At 38.8% G+C, this 18,738-nt stretch overlaps 1 protein-coding gene across 2 annotated transcripts; it reads right to left on the bottom strand.

Moving 5' to 3' along the window:
* Positions 1 to 340: 340 nt before the first annotated feature.
* CNIH1 (cornichon family member 1) lies at positions 341 to 18,489 on the bottom strand. 2 transcript variants are annotated; one of them, XM_086320628.1, is made up of 5 exons: positions 18,365 to 18,489; positions 12,465 to 12,533; positions 8,412 to 8,524; positions 7,004 to 7,147; positions 341 to 4,759 (listed from the first exon to the last, which is right to left on the bottom strand). In XM_086320628.1, the coding sequence occupies exons 1-5, from the start codon at positions 18,443 to 18,445 to the stop codon at positions 4,732 to 4,734; spliced, it is 435 nt and encodes a 144-aa protein (XP_086176754.1). In that variant the 5' UTR covers positions 18,446 to 18,489; the 3' UTR covers positions 341 to 4,731. The 2 variants fall into 2 exon arrangements, with proteins under 2 accessions (XP_086176754.1, XP_086176753.1); XM_086320627.1 differs by lacking the exon at positions 18,365 to 18,489 and adding an exon at positions 16,534 to 18,107.
* Positions 18,490 to 18,738: the final 249 nt, after the last annotated feature.

The raw sequence follows: 18,738 nt of genomic DNA, 5'->3' as shown, positions 1-18,738 counted from the left end.
TACATGCATCTCAATTTCCACTGCCAAGAAGTGCTAGTTAAGCCTTCCACAATAAAACGCTTGACTATTTTACTAAGTATAAGGAAAAACATCAATTATTCCATAACAAACATGGGATGTCACTATTCAAATATAATTATCCAATAAAGTTTAATAACATGTAATTCCAACATTCTTGAAAAAGAATTTTCTCTGGTTAATCTACAGGACAGCCCTCAAAACAATAAGGGAAAGGAGGCAGAGAGACCTACTGGAATCCTGGTCATACACAAGCCAGTTAGTTGCTGAAATAGAATCAACACACAAAACTCAACCGTTATCCACAAACTACACAAGGAAATATTTGAGACAGTTTTTATTAAATATACAAAAGCAAAATAAAGCAAGCAAGCTCAAAGAAGGCGGGACAACATAAGGACATTGTCTTTGGATGGTGTACAGCACCATTAAGGTTAACTTTGATTTTAAGAAACCATGATCACAGATAGCTAACTACATTCTGTGTTTCCCTTAATAGTTTTAAGATCTATCTAGTCATCAATTTATTATTTAAGAAATTTTTCTTCTCCATAATACAAGAACATTGTAAACAAAGAAATGTAAATGTTCAGGAAAAGCACTGTACAATAAGTTAACTTATTCATTCTTTTCTATGTCAAGATGTTCTCTACATCTTCCACAATATACATTAATAAAACTAATGTAGGGTAAAACCTTCACTCCAATCCCACAGATCACCTTAATGGTTAATACTGTTTTCCAAAACCAAGCAGAACAAGCAGCAGAGTTGTTTACTCTTTTTAAGACATTTAGCTTTAAAACCATTAATTTTAATCAAAGCAAAATTGTTCCAAGAAAGCTATTCAACATATCCCGAAAGAGAACCCCATTTTCTCTCGGCATCGCCCTGCAGTATTAGTTCAGAATTATCTGCTGAGCTGTAATACTAGTGCCAGAGACTAATTAGCTACTGGTCTGATCACAGATCAATGCCTGCTTTGAGCAAAAGAGCTTAAATTATGAGATTAACATTATCAATAGTTTCCTAAAACAATGACTACATAGTTACCTGAACAATGCTAGACAAGGTATCAGTATTTCTATCTGTCCCCTTTGAGAAGTGTTGTTTCAAATATTTTGGCTGTCAAAACTTCTGATGTACAGTTATACAAGTGATTATCAACAAATGCACATTTGTGAGTGGTAAAAGTGAAAGTGAGTCGTGTCTGACTCTTTGTGATCCCATGGACTGTAGCCCACCAGGCTCCTCTGTCCCTGGAATTCTCCAGACAAGAATATTGGAGTGGGTTGCCATTTCCTTCTCCAGGGGATCTTCCTGACCCTGGGATCAAACCCAGGTCTCCTGCATTCAGGCAGATTCTTTACCAACTGAGCTTTAAGTAAGTAAATTAGATATGTACTTTCAAATATAAATCATTTTAACGGACTTGATATTATCACACTGCTATGTGACATGGCCACACCCAAAATGAAAGCTGGCCCTCCTGCAGAGATAAGAAAAAATCCACAAAAGTCATTCTTTGTACTATGACAGTAATATTCCATGAATGCTGTCTGTAAATATATATTGGAGGAAAAGAGAAGGGTTGTAGCAAGGAAAATAATTTGCTAGTTTCAAATTGTATCTACATCTCTATTTCCTTTCTATGCAATTATCTTACATATTTTCAAAATATGTTATCTGCAGAGAGCTCTATGAACATTATTAGCATAAGTGGTCCTCAAGCCAAAAATACTGAAGAGGCTTTAAAAGACACACACTGCAAACTGCCATGCATTCTGTTGCTCTGTGCGAGACTATGACCTGGGTATCTGAACTTGACTATAGGTCTGACCATTCATGGTATGAGGCTTCTCAAACGCTTTAGTACTATCTGATACACATCGAAAGTGGATTATCTGGTCATTTCCTGTCACTACCCTCCTCCCATGAAAAGTAATTCAAACAAATTAATAGTTTATGTGCAGCCTGTGACCCAACTCTCCTCTACCCTGGGATGGGGTGTGGGGAGTATCAGTTAAATATTGTGAAAATTATCAAATAATATTAATAAAATTCAGGCTCAGGCATTAGAGAATCTACCCCTAAACCTCCTTAGCACTACAGGACATATTGCCATGATACAGTATTATTACTCAATAGAATAACTGCTAAATAGACTACATTTGTTACATAATATTTTTAATACAGGGCAATCTGTATTACCAATAGCAAGTTGCTGATACAGATAAAAACCACAGTAAGTTACAGGAATGATTTCAGAGTTAGAAAGCTCTTAAAACACAACAGCAAAAGTAACCGTAACAAGGGAAAAAAGAATTCCTAAATAAACAGCTGTGGCTGCACAGGGTACAGTCTTGACTAAAGCTAGAAAGGATTATGAACCCAGACTATGTTTCAGCTGGACATGCAGAAATAATAGAAATACGGCTAGGACCACCCAAACCAGATTAACAGGGGAACAAATTAAATTTAGAGCAAAGAAAAGAACCACTGGCATACTGTCAAATGCAAATAGTTTCTGCTTTTTCTTGGTAAGTGACTTACTTTCTTAAAACACTGGTGAAGGTAAAGAGCAGATATTTTGAGAGCATCCAGGTACCCAATATTCTAATTATCTACATGCCTAGGACCTAACAACCTACCACTGACTGTCAATCATCCTTGAGGTATCAGCTAAGGACTACATATCTAACTTTTGAAACATGTGAAGGTGGCTTCCACGAATCACCAACCAATAAACCTGGCATTAATCCTGGAGAATACTGTGAAATAATTATTAAAAGGATGTTTGTTAAAATTCAAAAAGGAATGTGGTGTTTGCTAACAGACAGGAAGGGCTCATGAAAATACTTTAACGGGAATACAAAAGTAACTACCCCAGAAAACTTATCTGAAAGTCTCTCATGATAAAAAGTTCTTGTGAACAAGAAAGAAAAATGAGTGCATGCCAGTACAATTGGGTGGATTAGAAGCTGAATGGTTGCTTATACTCAGATCACGAGTCTACAGTGCCTAACTAGGACTCAATAAACAATTTACTGCATGAACTAATGAACAGTCAGATCCCTTGAGGTGTGCTGCAGACTACAAAATGCAAGGTCTTTAAGCATCTCTCATTATGAAATGGTTTGACTCTCCTCACTCTCTGGTTCTATATCCTCTTCTTCAATGTATTTACTCCTATGGCCCAATCTCAAAATAGTAAACTTCTCCCAAAGGTGGGGAAGCGTTTCTTCACTAGTAGAGCATAAAACAGCATCTAATTCAAGGGCTACTTAGAATAAGACTTGCACAAACACATCCATAAATCCCCTTGGTCATTATGTGGAATTTCTACATATGATTTTCTTCCTTGATCCTTTAAGAAACTTTGAACCACTTATCCTATTTTCAATTGCCTTAACTTAGCCCTCTCAAATAAACCACAAGAATGCTTATGAAAACATGCAAGCCATAAATCACCTGCCTTTCAAGCAGCAGCAAAAAAAAAAACAAACACAAATGTATAACTCATTTCACCTTAAAAACCTGCTGTTTCAAAAAGGAAAAAAATACTTTAAACCTTTTAAGTTTCACAATAACTTTAATTAGAAAAATGATGATGCTATGCCATCAGTGTTTATGAATCTTGTCAAGTGACAACAGACGGTAATGTACTTAACCACTTAAAAACTGTCCTTTTTAGATCCAAGCATGGTATTAAAAAACAAAAAAGTAATACTCTACTATCTTCTTAAAAAACTGACAGTGATATGTCTTTATTTGGAATAAGCAAGTTTAAGAAATAGCTATTTATAATCTTTAAAACAATGCACTGAAAATAAGTCTTAATTTCAGAGTTTTATTGTATTGCACTAAAGGAACAGCAGGATGGTTATACAATGTTCTCTCTCATTTGGTTTTGAAAATCTGAAGTACTTGCAAATTCTTAAGAATACCTTTACCACCAGATTAGAACATTTAGTAACCAATTTCTTAATAAGTAAAGTCTCACAAATTAAAACATTTAAAATAGCTTTAAATGCATTCTTCACAAGTAAGTCAGCGTATATTTTTATATCATGTTCACTTATGCTTAAGAATTAAAGCAAGTATATTACTCTGGTGGAAATACGGGGAAGTCTCTCATTCATGCAATATACAGGAATAGTATTTCAAGTCCAAGGGGAAAAAAATCCCACTCATTTTTTTAATGCATCCATATATAATCACCTACATGATAGATAAGGAAACCCATGAAGTTTCCCACAGGTCAGATACATATTTTCAGTTCATCAGAAGCACCTGATATCTATAGCTAATTTATAATTAAATGGCATTTCAATAAAACCAAAATGAGCCCTACAAGTTCCTATAAACGAAAGCTTCCAATGGACTAAGGACAGTCAATAATTAATGCAATCAATCATTCAAGGGATTATGGCTGTTCCTTAAGGAGTGCAAGTTCAAACCTGTCAACACCAGAGGTATCATTTTATATTAATTTATACGTAATTCCATTTAAATTCTTTATCCAAGTATAACATATGAAAACAGTCTTTCCACAAGCAAAAAATGTGGAAACATTTAAAAAATAAGGAGTCATTTTTAAAGTAACTGATCAGATTCCATAGGCTACTCTTGGAAACAGGATCTTGCTGGATAGAATCCCTTCGTTGGTGGCTTTTTGCATGCACTTAACTGGACCAATTCTTCTAAGCGTTGTTCTAAGAGCTCACCAAAACATAAATCATGCTGAAAAGAAGAAAAAGGCTGTTGTTAATTCAAACATTTCTAACTATAAAAACTAACAGCACCAAAAAGTTGAGTCTGCTTTATATAACAGTTTGTGGTATCACAACATCACAGAAAATGGTAAGACCAATGACAAGTTCATGATACGATTTTAATCTGCGTTTATAGACTTTTGCCTAAGGTACGACTAGCTCAGTACATGGGCTGAGTTGTCCCCTGTTTCCTTTCCAATTTTAGCAAGTAGAACAGCACAGCTGAAAGCTTAATGGGGGATCAGAGCTTAAGAGAAGCAATCCAAAACAGCACACTGCTCCAGAGCTGTATCTAAGAATAGGAGTGAGCATCTCCAAGGGCTCACTTCATGCCAGGCCTTCTGCTAGGTCCTAGGAGGTAGGATACGTACCATTATTATCCCCATTTTACACACAGGAGTAATCAAGGAACTTTCCCATTAGAGAAAGGCTCTAGGCAACAGCAGCAAGTTTAAAAAAGAAAAGGAGACCAACAAGCAAAATAAAAAGCAATAACCATTTGATCCTACATGCAGGGCAAGGTGAGAGAGGCATGGTTCAAGAGCATGTGTGTCTAAATGGAAATACAAAGCAAGGAGGTGAGCAAGCTTGACAGACAATTTAAAACAAATGAATGGGACTTCCCTGGTGGCGCAGTGGATAGGAATCCGCCTGCCAGTGCAGAGGACAAGGCTTTGATCCCTAGTCCAGAAAGATCCCACATGCCACAGAGCAACTAAGCCCATATGCCACAACTGCTGAAGCCATGCTCTAGAGCCCATGAGCCACGACTGCTGAAGCCTGCATGCCGCAACAAAGAGTAGGCCCTGCTTGCCAGAACTAGAGAAAGCCCTCACAAAGCAACTAAAACCTAGCGCCGCCAAAACAAATTTTTTAAATAAAACGAACAACATAGTGCTACCATCTCCTGGCGAACATTTTCCCCCACCTCTATCATTCATTCACTCATTTGCCTTCCTTCAACATGTATGTTTTAAGTGTCTACTAAATGCCAGCACTGTTTTAGACACTTATTATAGAAACTAAAATATGAAAATTAACAGAAATTAAAAGGACACATGGAATTTCACTTCTCAGAACTTTTTCACTCTGTTTTATGTATGAACATCTGCAGACACTGATTTTTCACAAATATAACCTCTAAAGGCATAAAAATGCATTTTAAGTCCCTCTTCCACAATGGAAAATAATATGAACAAGAAATATGACTACATGCCTACCATTTAATACTAAGCAAGTTTTCAAGTAACAAAAAGGAGAGGGAAGAGAACCTTTAATTACTGCAATAATTTCATCTAATATAATCTTCTTCATATTTTGAAAATCGGGTGGAAATTTCTCTCCAAGTTGAATATATATTAATAAAAAATGAGAGAGATGTTATTTATATAAAGAAAAATTATAACTCTATTCTAGCCCTAGTTTTATTCTACTTTTAATAAGCAGCTGTTTTCCTCCACCTACAGTACAGCTAGAATGGTGGCTCTCAACCAGGGCGACTTTGCTCCACAGGGAGCATCTGGTAGCATCTAGTGACACTTCTGGTTATTATCACTGGGGCAGGGGGATGCTGCTGGCATCTAGTGGAGAGAGGCCAGGAATGCTGCTGAACACTCTACAATGCACAGGACAGCTTCTCACAACAAATTTTGTCTTGCCCAGAATATCAACAGTGCCAAGGTCAAGAAACCCTGATCAAGAGGAATGATATGAGTCCATCTAAGTATAAAAGGATGAAAATCAGTAACTGCACCATCCTGTATGATAGAACTTTTCTTTCCTTCATGCCATACAGAGCATGCAAACCAAAAATAAAGGGTACAACATATAGTTTAACAAGAATGATTAAGAAAAAAACTAAACATAATCTTGAGACAGACCCTGAGGCAAGCAAAAACTTTTTTGCAAATGCACACAGCCACATGCTCTTGCTCTGGCATGGAAAATGAGGACTGGCCTTCACTGGCTGGCTGAGACTCTGGAAGCAGCATCCCCAGCCCAGTTTTCTGCCTCTGACTGCACATGAGCTGGCTGCCTGGACAAGCACCAGTTTATTCAATGTGCATGAACTTGTCAGTGTGCACTGTGCCATTACCAGTACCAGCATTCAGGACATGAGTTACTCTTCAAGTGGGTTTGAAGGTGTTAGACCCAATGCCTGCAAATGTTTCAGGCGGCAAAGTACAATGGTATTTTCATTTTTTAAACTTACCCATATAGGTAGTAAAAAAATGCTAGAAGATAAAAAGCTAATTTGCACCATCCTTCTTTCTGACAATATGCTAGAATATCTGCATTCATGATGGTTGTAGGATCGTAGAGTCCTGGTCCACTCATCACTGGTCTACTCATATACCTGTAATAAGCACAACTGATTAGCCACTCAGAATGGAAGCTAACCTTCAAGATGGACAGCAGCATTCTTCTCAAACGATACTCGTGACAATGAGAGGTGGCCCACACAGAGAAGCATACTTTTAGTTCTAGGTGGAGCTCTTTCCTTTTATCATCTTAATTTTAAAACTAGAGCCCCTAAAGGGGAAAACAGAGCAGTTAAAACAAGGCATATCTGGTCTCCTCTACACTTTCAGAAATCCAAGAGAATTACAAATAACTGTAAAAAAGGAAATACGATTTTTTTCCTTTCAACTTTCTACTTTAACATAAAGAAGCCTTCACCAAGATGCTGCAAATGTCCACATAAACCATGCGGCTCTGTGCTTCTCTTTTCTTTTTTAAATACATGTACATTTTTCCTGAGCCGTATCAGAGCCCGTTAAGTGATATCACATCACTTGACTTCTAAGTGTTTCTTCCACATGTACTTCCTAAAGTCAAGGGCAATGAGACTGCCTATCTGAAACAAAACATGTAGAAGTTATGAAATATGAATCTCTTATAAATAACCAAATTTAGAGTCATAGAGTAAACAAGTAGAAAGAAATAAAGACACACACTGTACAATCTGATTTCCATGAAGTTCAGAAATGGACAAAACTCATCTAAGTGACAAAAGATCACTGGTTCTCCTGAGGAAGTTAGAGGGCAGCTGGGATGCGACACGAGGGACTCTTCTGGGGGCTGGAACTAATGTATGTCTTGATCTGGGTGGTGGTTTCACAAGTGTACACAGACATAAAAATCCACTGAGCTGTACACTTCAGATTGTGCACACATTATTGTATGTAAGATATAGCTTAATTTTTAAAAAACCCTTTAACAAATAGTAACATAAGCTCCCCAAGAGGTATTAAAGCAGTATTTGTTCATCCATGTGGTTTAAAAAATAAATGCCAACTACTTTCATTTAGGGGGCTTCCCTGGTAGCTCAGTCAGTAAAGATACTGCCTGCAGTACAGAAGACAGGGTTTAATCCCTGGGTCCGAAAGATCCCCTGAAGAAGGAAATGACACCCCACTCCAGTCTTCTTGCCCGAAGAATCCCATGGACAGAGGAGCCTGGTGGGCTACAGTTCATGGGGTCGCAAGAGTCAGACACGACTTAGTGACTACACCACCACCACTTTCATTTCGGTGACTAGTATGTTAAGATAATCGTATCAACCACAGTATAATTAAAATTTAATTAGGAAAAGTATTAGAAGTGTATCTCAATATTACCTCCAAATATGATATGCCAGGAGGGGCATATTGAGACCCAGTGTAAGCCACTCTGCTGCACAAAGAAACATGACACAGAAGAAAGCGTGGATGAGGTACTCTGGAAGGACAAGCTGGAAGAAAGAACACAAGCCGGTTACGGTTATCAGAACACCTTGGCAGTAAATCAACTGCTAATCTGGAGAGCAGGTGGCAACTAAGTTTCCATAGTGAAAAATCACTTGTTTTCTTAGAATCAGAAATGAAAAATGCTACTGAGTTTTATTTTCATATTTAGCTTCTGACCAAAAGCAGGATTATATGCAAACTGACCAGAGGTTATAGCTTGCACTAAAACAATACGTGACTCAAAATTTAAAACCCAAATTCTTACAACAGGTTAAATTATACAAAGTTACCACCCAGATTGTTCAAACACAGCTATTTGCTAATCACTTAAAATAACTTAGAATATTTTTTCTTTCCACTATTTAAAAATGATAAAAATATAAAAATGAAGTATCTGATCACATGCAACATGATATAAAAAAATTCACAAGAACAAAGCTCCCTTTAGAAGTTCACACATTAGTGTTTTTAAGCCTTTAACAGAAACCAGGGTGCTACAAATACAATATTTAACAAAACACACATTACCACAAAAGTAATTTTTCAATGGAAAGCCAACAGCCAATAATCTCAGCACAGTCAGAGAGGAAGAACACTAAAATGCACGATGCAAACGATGTGCTTTCTGCAATGTAGGAGGGAAAAGACTGGGATCTACACCATGAAACTGGAATTCTCCCCGTTCCTGAGCTCCCATTCCTACACAGCTTTTCTGTTTCTTTCAGCCTGCTTTCTCCAGTGAAGTGCTACAAACACAGCAGACCGGTAGCAGCTCAGAACTCAAAAACAAAATACATCTTTTGATAGCAAGCAGTATTAAGTGAAGAAAAACTAGTCCAAGGAAAATGCTTTTTATAAATGACCAAGAGTTCATGCTTTAAATTATCTTTCTCGTCCTAAAGATTTCAGTCTAATGACTCCGTTAAATATAAATACTAAAACCTTTCATTGCAAGTTTCAGCTAGAGTTTCCTACAGTAAATCACAGCTGCAAAGCCAGTTTCTCAAATGTGTCTGTACTGTACCATCAGATCTTTCCTGAGGGAAAACTACAGCTGTAGAAATAATATAATTATATTACTTATTCAAGCCCATTTTCTAGTACTCCCAAATTACCCTTCCCATTCAAAGCTGTAAAGCAAAGTTTTAATTAATACTATTTTAAATAAAATTCCAGTAAAGCCAATTAATCTGTACCACTAACCAGATATTTTCCACAAATCTAAACAATATAATAATAAGATTAAACTCTGCATATATATATAAACATATAAATAATATGAACTGTTAAATCAGCATTTAGTTAAGATCAAAGTTAAACATCTGTAAGAAAACAAGAAAACGTCTACAGGGAAATCTTTGAAACACAAAGACTACAACCAGGACAAACCAAGAAAAATATACATTTTACTAGGAGTTCCACTAGAGCTTCTGTTTATAATACTAGTTTAAATAACAACATTTTTCTTTACAATATAATAAGCCTATTTCAGTTCCCTAAAAACCAACTGATCTAACAATACAAATCATCATTCAAGTTTTCATTCTACACTCCCAGACTAATGTATGGGGAGAAAATGACTTTAAAAGCATGCTCCCTACTGCTTTTAAACAATCTTCTTTAATAAGACTGATAATAAAGGTCATCTGGAATTCTACCAGTTCTACTATGAAACAAATGCCACACTCCCTCCCTTCTCCTCAAAGCAGTCCAGAAACTTGTACTATACATCTCTCATAAAGACCAGCACTCTTCATTCCTTAATAATGAAATTTCCCCATAAGTGGCACAAAATTATTCCATTTAGGAGCCAACATTTACACAAAAACTAGTATTCATAAAAAACACCTCATGCAAATATGGCTGAAATGATAGTACTTAAACATGCAAATCATAATATTCTCTAGATAAGGTTCACATTCTAAAAAATAATTCTATTTGTCTTCCCCCATACTGTGGCAGAATTGTCAAAACAAATTTTCAATAGGGAAAACTGTCAGATGCACTGCTATTGAGCCAATTATCAGCACCCTATCCAAAACACAACTTAGGCTGATCTAGAAACTTCCTTCTGACCCACCACAGCATTTGGAGGTCCCAAGCACAAAGTGAGAATTTCTTTCTATTAAAAAAAGCTAGAAACCACAAACTATATGTTAAAATGAAGTGAGTCCATCTTAGATTTACAGTAAATTAGGAAAACAGAAGAATTTGAACCTAAAAATCAGGCTGTCTGAGTTCCAATTCTGACTCTATGTTAGCAGCGTGACCCGGAGCAAAGTGCTCGAACCTCGTTAAGCCCCAGTTTACTCTCCTTTAGAGCATGATACACCCACCTCTTAGGATTGTCATGAAAACTGAATGAAAAACGCAGGTAAAGATGTTTAGCACAGAGCCTGGCACCCAGGATAGCCCTCACCTGATTTCAGCTATTATTATCTTCATCATCATTTGGTTATTTGAAGTAATGAAAAGCCAATGAAAATAGTAAACTATTAATAAACAACCATCAAAAGGAGAAATTTCAGTTCAATCTCTTGGTAACAAACAGTAAGTTAAGACGTTTTACAATGAACATTACTACTTTCCAATAAGAACGCAGATTTATCTTATATTTTGTTTCGCAAGAGTAGAGAAACGGTTAATACTTTTAACTGTACCTACATCAAGTTTTATTCTATCAGTTCTTTAAAGACAAACTAGGAATGTATTCCATCATGCCTGTTTATCTAGGAAACAATGATAAAGAAGCAAATTAACTTTACAGACCCTTTCCAAATAAAATCCCTCTGGCACGCCAGTGTTCCAGTTTTACACAGCTCAAGTCTATACATGTTTTCATCTTCATTAAGTAATTTTTAAAGATGAATTAATATTCTATTTCTTGAAGACATACACACTGCTTTCTTACAAACAACCTTTCAGTTTCTGACCAGTTCAACAAAAATCAAACCTACAGTCTAAAGGAGAATCTTCCTGAATGAGCAAACTAAATGAGGTAAAAATAAACATATGGCCCCAAGCACAATGGGGCCACATTATAACTAAATCAGAAGAGCTCAGAACTTAGTGTAAGACAGTTCTGTTTTAGAAACTTAGATTGGATATACTGAAATAACTATGTAGACATTTGTATATAAATTGTTAACCACAAAGTTCTGACAGCATGAGTCCGAGGGTAAGCATTACTCCAAAATCTCAGAGCCTAAGAACAGAGCTACCCACCTTAAAGGTTCTGAATAAACAGCAGCTGAAAGAGTAAATAAATTCCAAAACCAAAGACAAAAGTAGATATGGTATTAAAGGCTCCACCTACAGACTATCTCAGAGTAAGTCACAAAAGAAGAATAATCTCACCTATTAAAGTCATTTCAGGTTAACCATCTTTCAAACACTGCACCTAATAATCTAATATCGAAGTGCCTATGGCTATAACATTTTTTTAAATGCATGAGCATTTAACAGCTTTCCCTACTTGACTGGGCCAGCAAGCAAACATTTGCATAAAATATGAAATTTCATGAAATCAGAAACCTCCACAGGCATATGAACAAGCACACTGAACAGAACAGTTTACAAATACAAATGCCTAGCCCTCCCCATGAAATGAATGCAGCATTAAAACATTAAACTAAAAAGCAGTACACACCTTTAATGCAATTTTGACTCTTTTAATCTTTTTGAACTTTTCAACTGTCTTTGGCCGACAATGTAAAAAGCAGATTGGAAGAATGTTAGTATGACAGCTGACAAGATCACCAGCAGATTAATAATAGTCAGAATAGTCAAGCAGGACAGGAAAAAGAATATTTTTAAAAATTCTGCCTACTTAAAAAAAGTACAAATTTATCATGCTACTGAGAATACTGGCCATTTTCAAATTATATCAAGTTAAAAGCAAAAACAGTTTAAAAATCTAGAGAAATACCCTAGATTATAACTTACAGGATTCAGGGTATTACACTGGTCTATAGGATTCTTGTAATCAGTCTTCAGCTCATCGAATGCTATAATCTAAAATAAAAATAAAATAGTTAGGATCTCTCACTTTAACAAAAAGTGGCAACAAACCTGCCCCATCAAGCAATTGAATAAAGTTAATGAGGAAGTGTACTAACTTTACATGTGCCAGGTTACAGGAAACACAGTATGTGCTCATTAACAAATAACTAGAATCACATTTAAAGAACTGAAAACACGTACATCATTATCACTAAAATGATAAATATCGTCAATTTTCAATTTTTTCAATGCCTCCACTCCAGTTATTTTCTCTGCTTGAAATGGTCTTTCCCTCAGCCATAATTATTTACGGAAACTCCTCTTTATCATCCTAAAAAACACTCTTCCTATGTCAACCCCTCCCAGATTTCCCTGACTTCCTTGGGCAGAAATAACTGTCTATAATCTCCACAGAGCACAGGGCTTTATAACGCTAGCAGGCTGGCATTTCTCATACTAGAGGAGAGGATTTCAGTTCAGGTTTCTACCCTCCCCCAGACCCTGTAGCCCTTCGGTGAAGTGGTTTGCATCATCTGTGCACGTCCCCTCCGTCACAGTGTTCAGTGGGACACCAGAAATGGACTCGCATGCTTCAATTTATTCCCATTTGTGTCCAAACACATATATTTCAAGGTCCTGCTTGGATTTGGAAATTTCAAGAAATGGCCTCAGAATAGAGGAACACTAAGATTATTAAACTTCACAGCCAGGATCACCACACACAGTGGTGCAGCTTCTGCACAGGACCAAAGGCCAGGCTGGGGCACAATGCCATCGCAGGCTCCTGCTGCCAAACACCCGGGCATGGGCTTTGCACCCAGGGGTTGTTCAGGAGGGAGGACTTTTCCAGTCCTTCTGCCTCAAGGAGCATCTTATTCTAATTCACCTTAAGGCACCACACAGGACAGAGTAGGCCTGTTTAAGGCCACTGCAAAAGTGATCAATCTGGCCGTGTCCTCAGTATCTTCCTACCACATGCAGGTCCTTTCATTTGGTCACCAAATGGAAGACTAAAGAAAGGGAAAGCCCAGGTTAAGGCCAGCTTCTCATGGGGTGCTAAGTGAAAGTTATATACGTGGTAAGGGGGGAAAGACTCACTCTTTTAAAATACATGAATATAAATAAATAAATGGACAAATACATTTTTTTTAAATCATACCATTAAAAAAACAAACAAACAAACAAAAAAACCATGGCAAGAATCACAAATTATTCTGTTCAAGAAACAGACTCACAGACTCAAGAGAATAACCTTATGGTTGCCAGGGAGAAAGGATGGAGGGGAAAAGATAGGGAGTCTGGGATGGACAGGTACACAGGTATTTAAAATGGATAACCAACAAAGACCTACTGCATAGCTCAGGGAACTCTGCTCAACGTTTTGTGTCAGCCTGGATGGGAGGGGAGCTTGAGGGAGAATGAATATATGTATATGTATGGCTGAGTCCCTTTGCTGTCCACCTGAAACGACCATACACTGTTAACTTGCTATGCCGCTGCTTCTAAGTCGCTTCAGTCGTGTCCAACTCTGTGCGACCCCATAGACGGCAGCCCACCAGGCTCCCCCATCCCTGGGATTCTCCAGGCAAGAACACTGGAGTGGGTTGCCATTTCCTTCTCCAATGCATGCAAGTGAAAAGTGAAAGTGAAGTCGCTCAGTCGTGTCCAACTCAGCGACCCCATGGACTGCAGCCTACCAGGCTCCTCCATCCATGGGATTTTCCAGGCAGGAGTACTGGAGTGGGGTGCCATTGCCTTCTCTGTAACTTGCTATACTCCAATACAAAATAAAAAGTTTAATTAAAAAAAAAATATGTCAAAGGGGGCTAAAAATGTTCCTGTCCAAACTCTGAAAAGAAATGTGGCATTAACATTTAGGGTCAATGAACACAGAATTTGAAAGCCAAAGTGCACGAAAAATCAAATTGGGGTAACACCCCACTTTGTGGTGTTCAGTGTCAAAATAAGAAGCCAAAGGCCCCAAGTTTATGAGGAAGCTATTTTAACTGCTGCCACTAATCGCCTAGGGGACAAAGAATTTAATCTGCCCTTCCTCTGGTGGGCTAGGACTACCATCTTTATATGTGAGACAGTGCTACTCAATAGTACCAAAAATCACTTAAGTCATATATTTCTACCTTTTAATATGCTGGTTTAAATCCTTAAACCTTAATCCTTAAATCCTGTTAAAATCCTTTGCTTCAGAAAAAGATGAGTTTAATTTCTGGAATTTTATATAATTCACCAACCTGGCCTAATAAAAATTCTAATGCAAACAGAAATGGAAGGAAATTAATTAAACATTAAAATGTAAGCTCCATGAAAGCAAAGGGTTTTGCTGGATTCCAGGGCCTAAAAAATAGTGCCTGGCACATACTTAAGTGTTCAATCAATATTTACTGAATAAAAGGAGGGGAAAGGGGAAAAAAATAGCCCTATGCTTAAAATAAAGTACAGAACTCACCAAAAGGCATTTTCCTTTGGGCTTCCCTGATAGCCCAAAGAATCTGCCTGCAATGCAGGAGACCCTGGTTCAATTCCTGGGTCGGGAAGATCCTCTGGAGAAGGGATAGGCAACCCACTGCAGTATTCCTGGGCTTCCCTTGTGGCTCAGCTGGTAAAGAATCTCCTGCAATGCAGGAGACCTGGGTTTGATCCCTGGGTTGGGAAGATCCCCTGGAGAAGGGAAATGCTACCCACTCCAGTATTCTGGCCTAGAGAATTCCATGGACTGTATAGTCCATGGGGTCGCAAAGAGTCGGACACGACTGAGTGACTTTCACTTTCAATGACCCATAACACACATACATGATAAAAATACAAGTGTACAATTAAAGATATTAATTTATGATGTTTTATAGATATTATTAGTCAATTATCTGATATCAGCTGTGATATACTCCCAGTGAAATGGCAACCCATTCCAGAATTCTTGCCTGGAAAATGCCATGGACAGAGAGGCCTGGTGGGCTACAGTCCATGGAGCTGAAAAGACTTGGACCCAATTTAGCAACTAAACCACCACCACAATAAGCTTTAAGACAAGGCCCATGATCACAAATACAATTACTTCCCTTTAACAAGATTCAATTTAATAGCAAAGTATGAAACTTGTGCTTAAACTTTTTTCCCACTGGACATTTTCTTCAGGTGATTTCAAAAGATCTTTTAATGAGTATGTTGCTGAATGGGTTTCTGTTTGAGTGCTATAAGCTAGAGTTGTCAAAATTCTTCTGAAGAGATTCTTAAACTAGTGATTTTCAATCTTTTGTGACTGTGGATCTGGACAAGGATGTTCACAAAATTTTTCACAAAAGTTCAAAAACAAAAATAAATAATTTGATGCACATCTTTGGGGAATGACTTCTGCATTTTTAGCTTTCAAACAAGCCTGTGCTCCCCAACTCTGTTCTCCAAAAAGCATCAAGCACATGAATTAGGACTACACTGACAAATGTAACCATCAGCATTAAAAAATCCTCCATAGAACAGTTAACATAAAGCAGATTTTTTTAATACTTTAAAATTCCAGATTAGTCTTCTCACAGATACTTAAACTACCTAAGAAAACAAGGTTACATAGTTAACAGAAAAATTATAACTATGTCTTTATTTAGAATTTTCAATTTGTTCCCCAAGGATGCATAATCTTCTGAACTACTAAGAAATCCCTAAGGACATAAGCTCTCCACTAATCTGAGTACAAACAAATTTTTAATTCTATAACAAAACTCTATCTGTGCAAGCTGTGTGCTAAGTCACTTCAGTCGTGTCAGACTCTCTGTGACCCTATGGACCAAAGCTCACCAGGCTCTTCTGTCCTTGGGATTCTCCAGGCAAGAATACTGCAGTGGGTTGCCGTGCCCTCCTCCAGGAGATCTTCCCAACCTAGGGATCAAGCCCTGTGTCTCTTACGTCTCCTCCGGCGGGTTCTTTACCACTAGCACCACCTGGGAAAACCACATCCCCCAAAAATACCTATTTCACCCAGACACACATTCATTTAAATTACCCATTTTTTAAAAGTGCAGTTCCAGGTTTTCTTTAAGCCAAACACAATCCAGTTCAAAATGTAAGCCTCCACAGCTCTAAGAATCCTCATCAGCTCATCAGAAAACAAGTGCCCATGAAGCAGGAAGTAATTAAATCCTCAACTACAGATGGCAGGGAACCACACATTTCAGTTTTATCAGAGGCTTACTAAGGCAGAGCTAGTTTGCATCCCGAATTTTCTTTATTTATTAAGAAAGAGTCAAAGTGTCCAAAATGCTCTTCAAGTTATGGGTTCCTACTGAAAAGCATTTCAAGAGAACAGTTACTTAACAGCCTACATAAGCATTGCCCACTACACAAGCAGTTGGGTTTCAAATACTTATAAACATAATCACACTCTTTAGCAAAAGGGAATGGATTTAGATTTTTTTTTTTTTTGCACACGACACTGCTGCCATTTAAATCACTCTGCTCCTCTATGTTCCATAACAAATCCTTGCTATGGACATGATGAAACCTGACTTAAGATTTACATAAAAGTGAACCTGCCCCATAATCCAAATTAAGACCAATAATCCAAAAGGTATGAAGGGCAGAGCAAACATAAGATAGATTTTAAAGGAATGCTGATTTCCAAAAGGCTGCTTCTAATCTTATGTTAGAGAAACAGGAATCCTTAAAAAATCTCTTGAAGAGGGCTTCCCTGGTGGACTAGTGGTTAATAATCTGCCTTGCAAGGCAGGAGACACCAGCTGGATCCCTGGTCCAGAGACCCCACATGCCGCAGGGCAACTAAGCCTGCGTGCCCCAACTTCTGAAACCTGTAGGCCCTAGAGCCCAAGCTCCAAAACAAGAGAAGACACTGCAGTGAGAAGCCCACGACCACAACAAAGACCCAGGGCAGCCAAAAGTAAATTTAAATTAAAAAAAAAAAATCTCTTGCAGAACTATTTCAGAGAAACAAGAATCCTTAAAAATCTCTTGTAGAACTATTTCACAGAGAACTTAACTTGTTCCTTACAGAGACCAATAAGGATGCAACATGATATGCGTAAAAGAAGAGGGGGAAATTGTCCTAGAGAAACATAAGTTTTCTGAGCATTTTCAAAATCAAATTGAAACAATCTCTACTACGTCAAGCTACTCCGAATACAGAGGTGGCTAAGAAGACTTGTCTCTGGAGAAACTCTGTCGGTCAAAGTATGATTTCGGGGAAAAGTTCGGATTTAAGGTCAACAAAGTAATCAATTCAACCTGCATCAAAGTTCACCGGGTAACAAGAATCCGGGGAGGAAAAAGTGATTTTACTTGAAGTGCTGAAAAGCAGAGTTGGAAATTTATCTAAAGTAGGTTACAATTATCTCATTTGGGCCACACTCCTGTGAATACCCGAAAACAAAGGCAATCTGTATTAAATATTAACAATAATTAGGCAAACTTCATCACGGCTAAGCACGTAGCACGCCTCTCTGCGCCCTTGACATCCTGCAGAGTGATGCGAGACCTCGAGGATGCGGAGCCGGTTAGCTAAGCGCTATCCCGTAGGGCCCTTCAGCACCGCGGCCGCCCCACCCGGCGCGGGAAGAGCAGCGGCGCGCGCGGCCTGCGCCGGGACACCGCGGGCGCAGCCAGCCAACCGCCCGACGCCTCGACTCCTCCTGGACCTGCAGCTCCCGACCCGGGGACGGAGAGGCGTGTAGACCCCTGGCCCCGCGGCCTGCACCGCCCCGGCCTGGCCCCATCCCCAGCGTGCCGACCTCCGAAGACCGTGGCCGCCCAGACCACGGGCCCGGGTCAAGAAGAGGCTGCGCAGCCACCTCGCCCTCCTTCCCCCGGCCCCGGCTACTCACGTGCCAAATGGCGAAGAAGATGAGCGCGGCGGTGAGCAGCAGCGCCAGCATATAGCAGAAGGCCGCGAACGTGAACGCCATGGCCGGGGGAAAGGGAGCAGCGCTGGTGCCAGCGGAGAAAGGCCGCGCAGGGCCCTCTGGGTAAAACCATTCACTTCCCGCGGCCACAGCCCACACAGCCGCTTGCTGCCGCGGCGCCTGCCCTCCCAACGCGCCTGCGTACCGGTCCCGGTGCAAGGCGCCCTCCGGTGGCCAGATTCCGCCATGCACTTAAATTGTTTGCATAGCGGATTGATTTATTTTGTTTACTCCGCTTGTTTATTCTTTGAACAGAAATGTTCATTGAGTGAGTGCCCAGTATCTTCCGAATACTG

Source organism: Bos grunniens, chromosome 10 (assembly GCF_055505025.1).
Source record: "Bos grunniens cultivar Pamir isolate PY7600 chromosome 10, Bosgru_T2T1.0, whole genome shotgun sequence".
NCBI classification, from domain to species: domain Eukaryota; kingdom Metazoa; phylum Chordata; class Mammalia; order Artiodactyla; family Bovidae; genus Bos; species Bos grunniens.
This window is presented reverse-complemented; position numbering and strand designations above follow the sequence as displayed.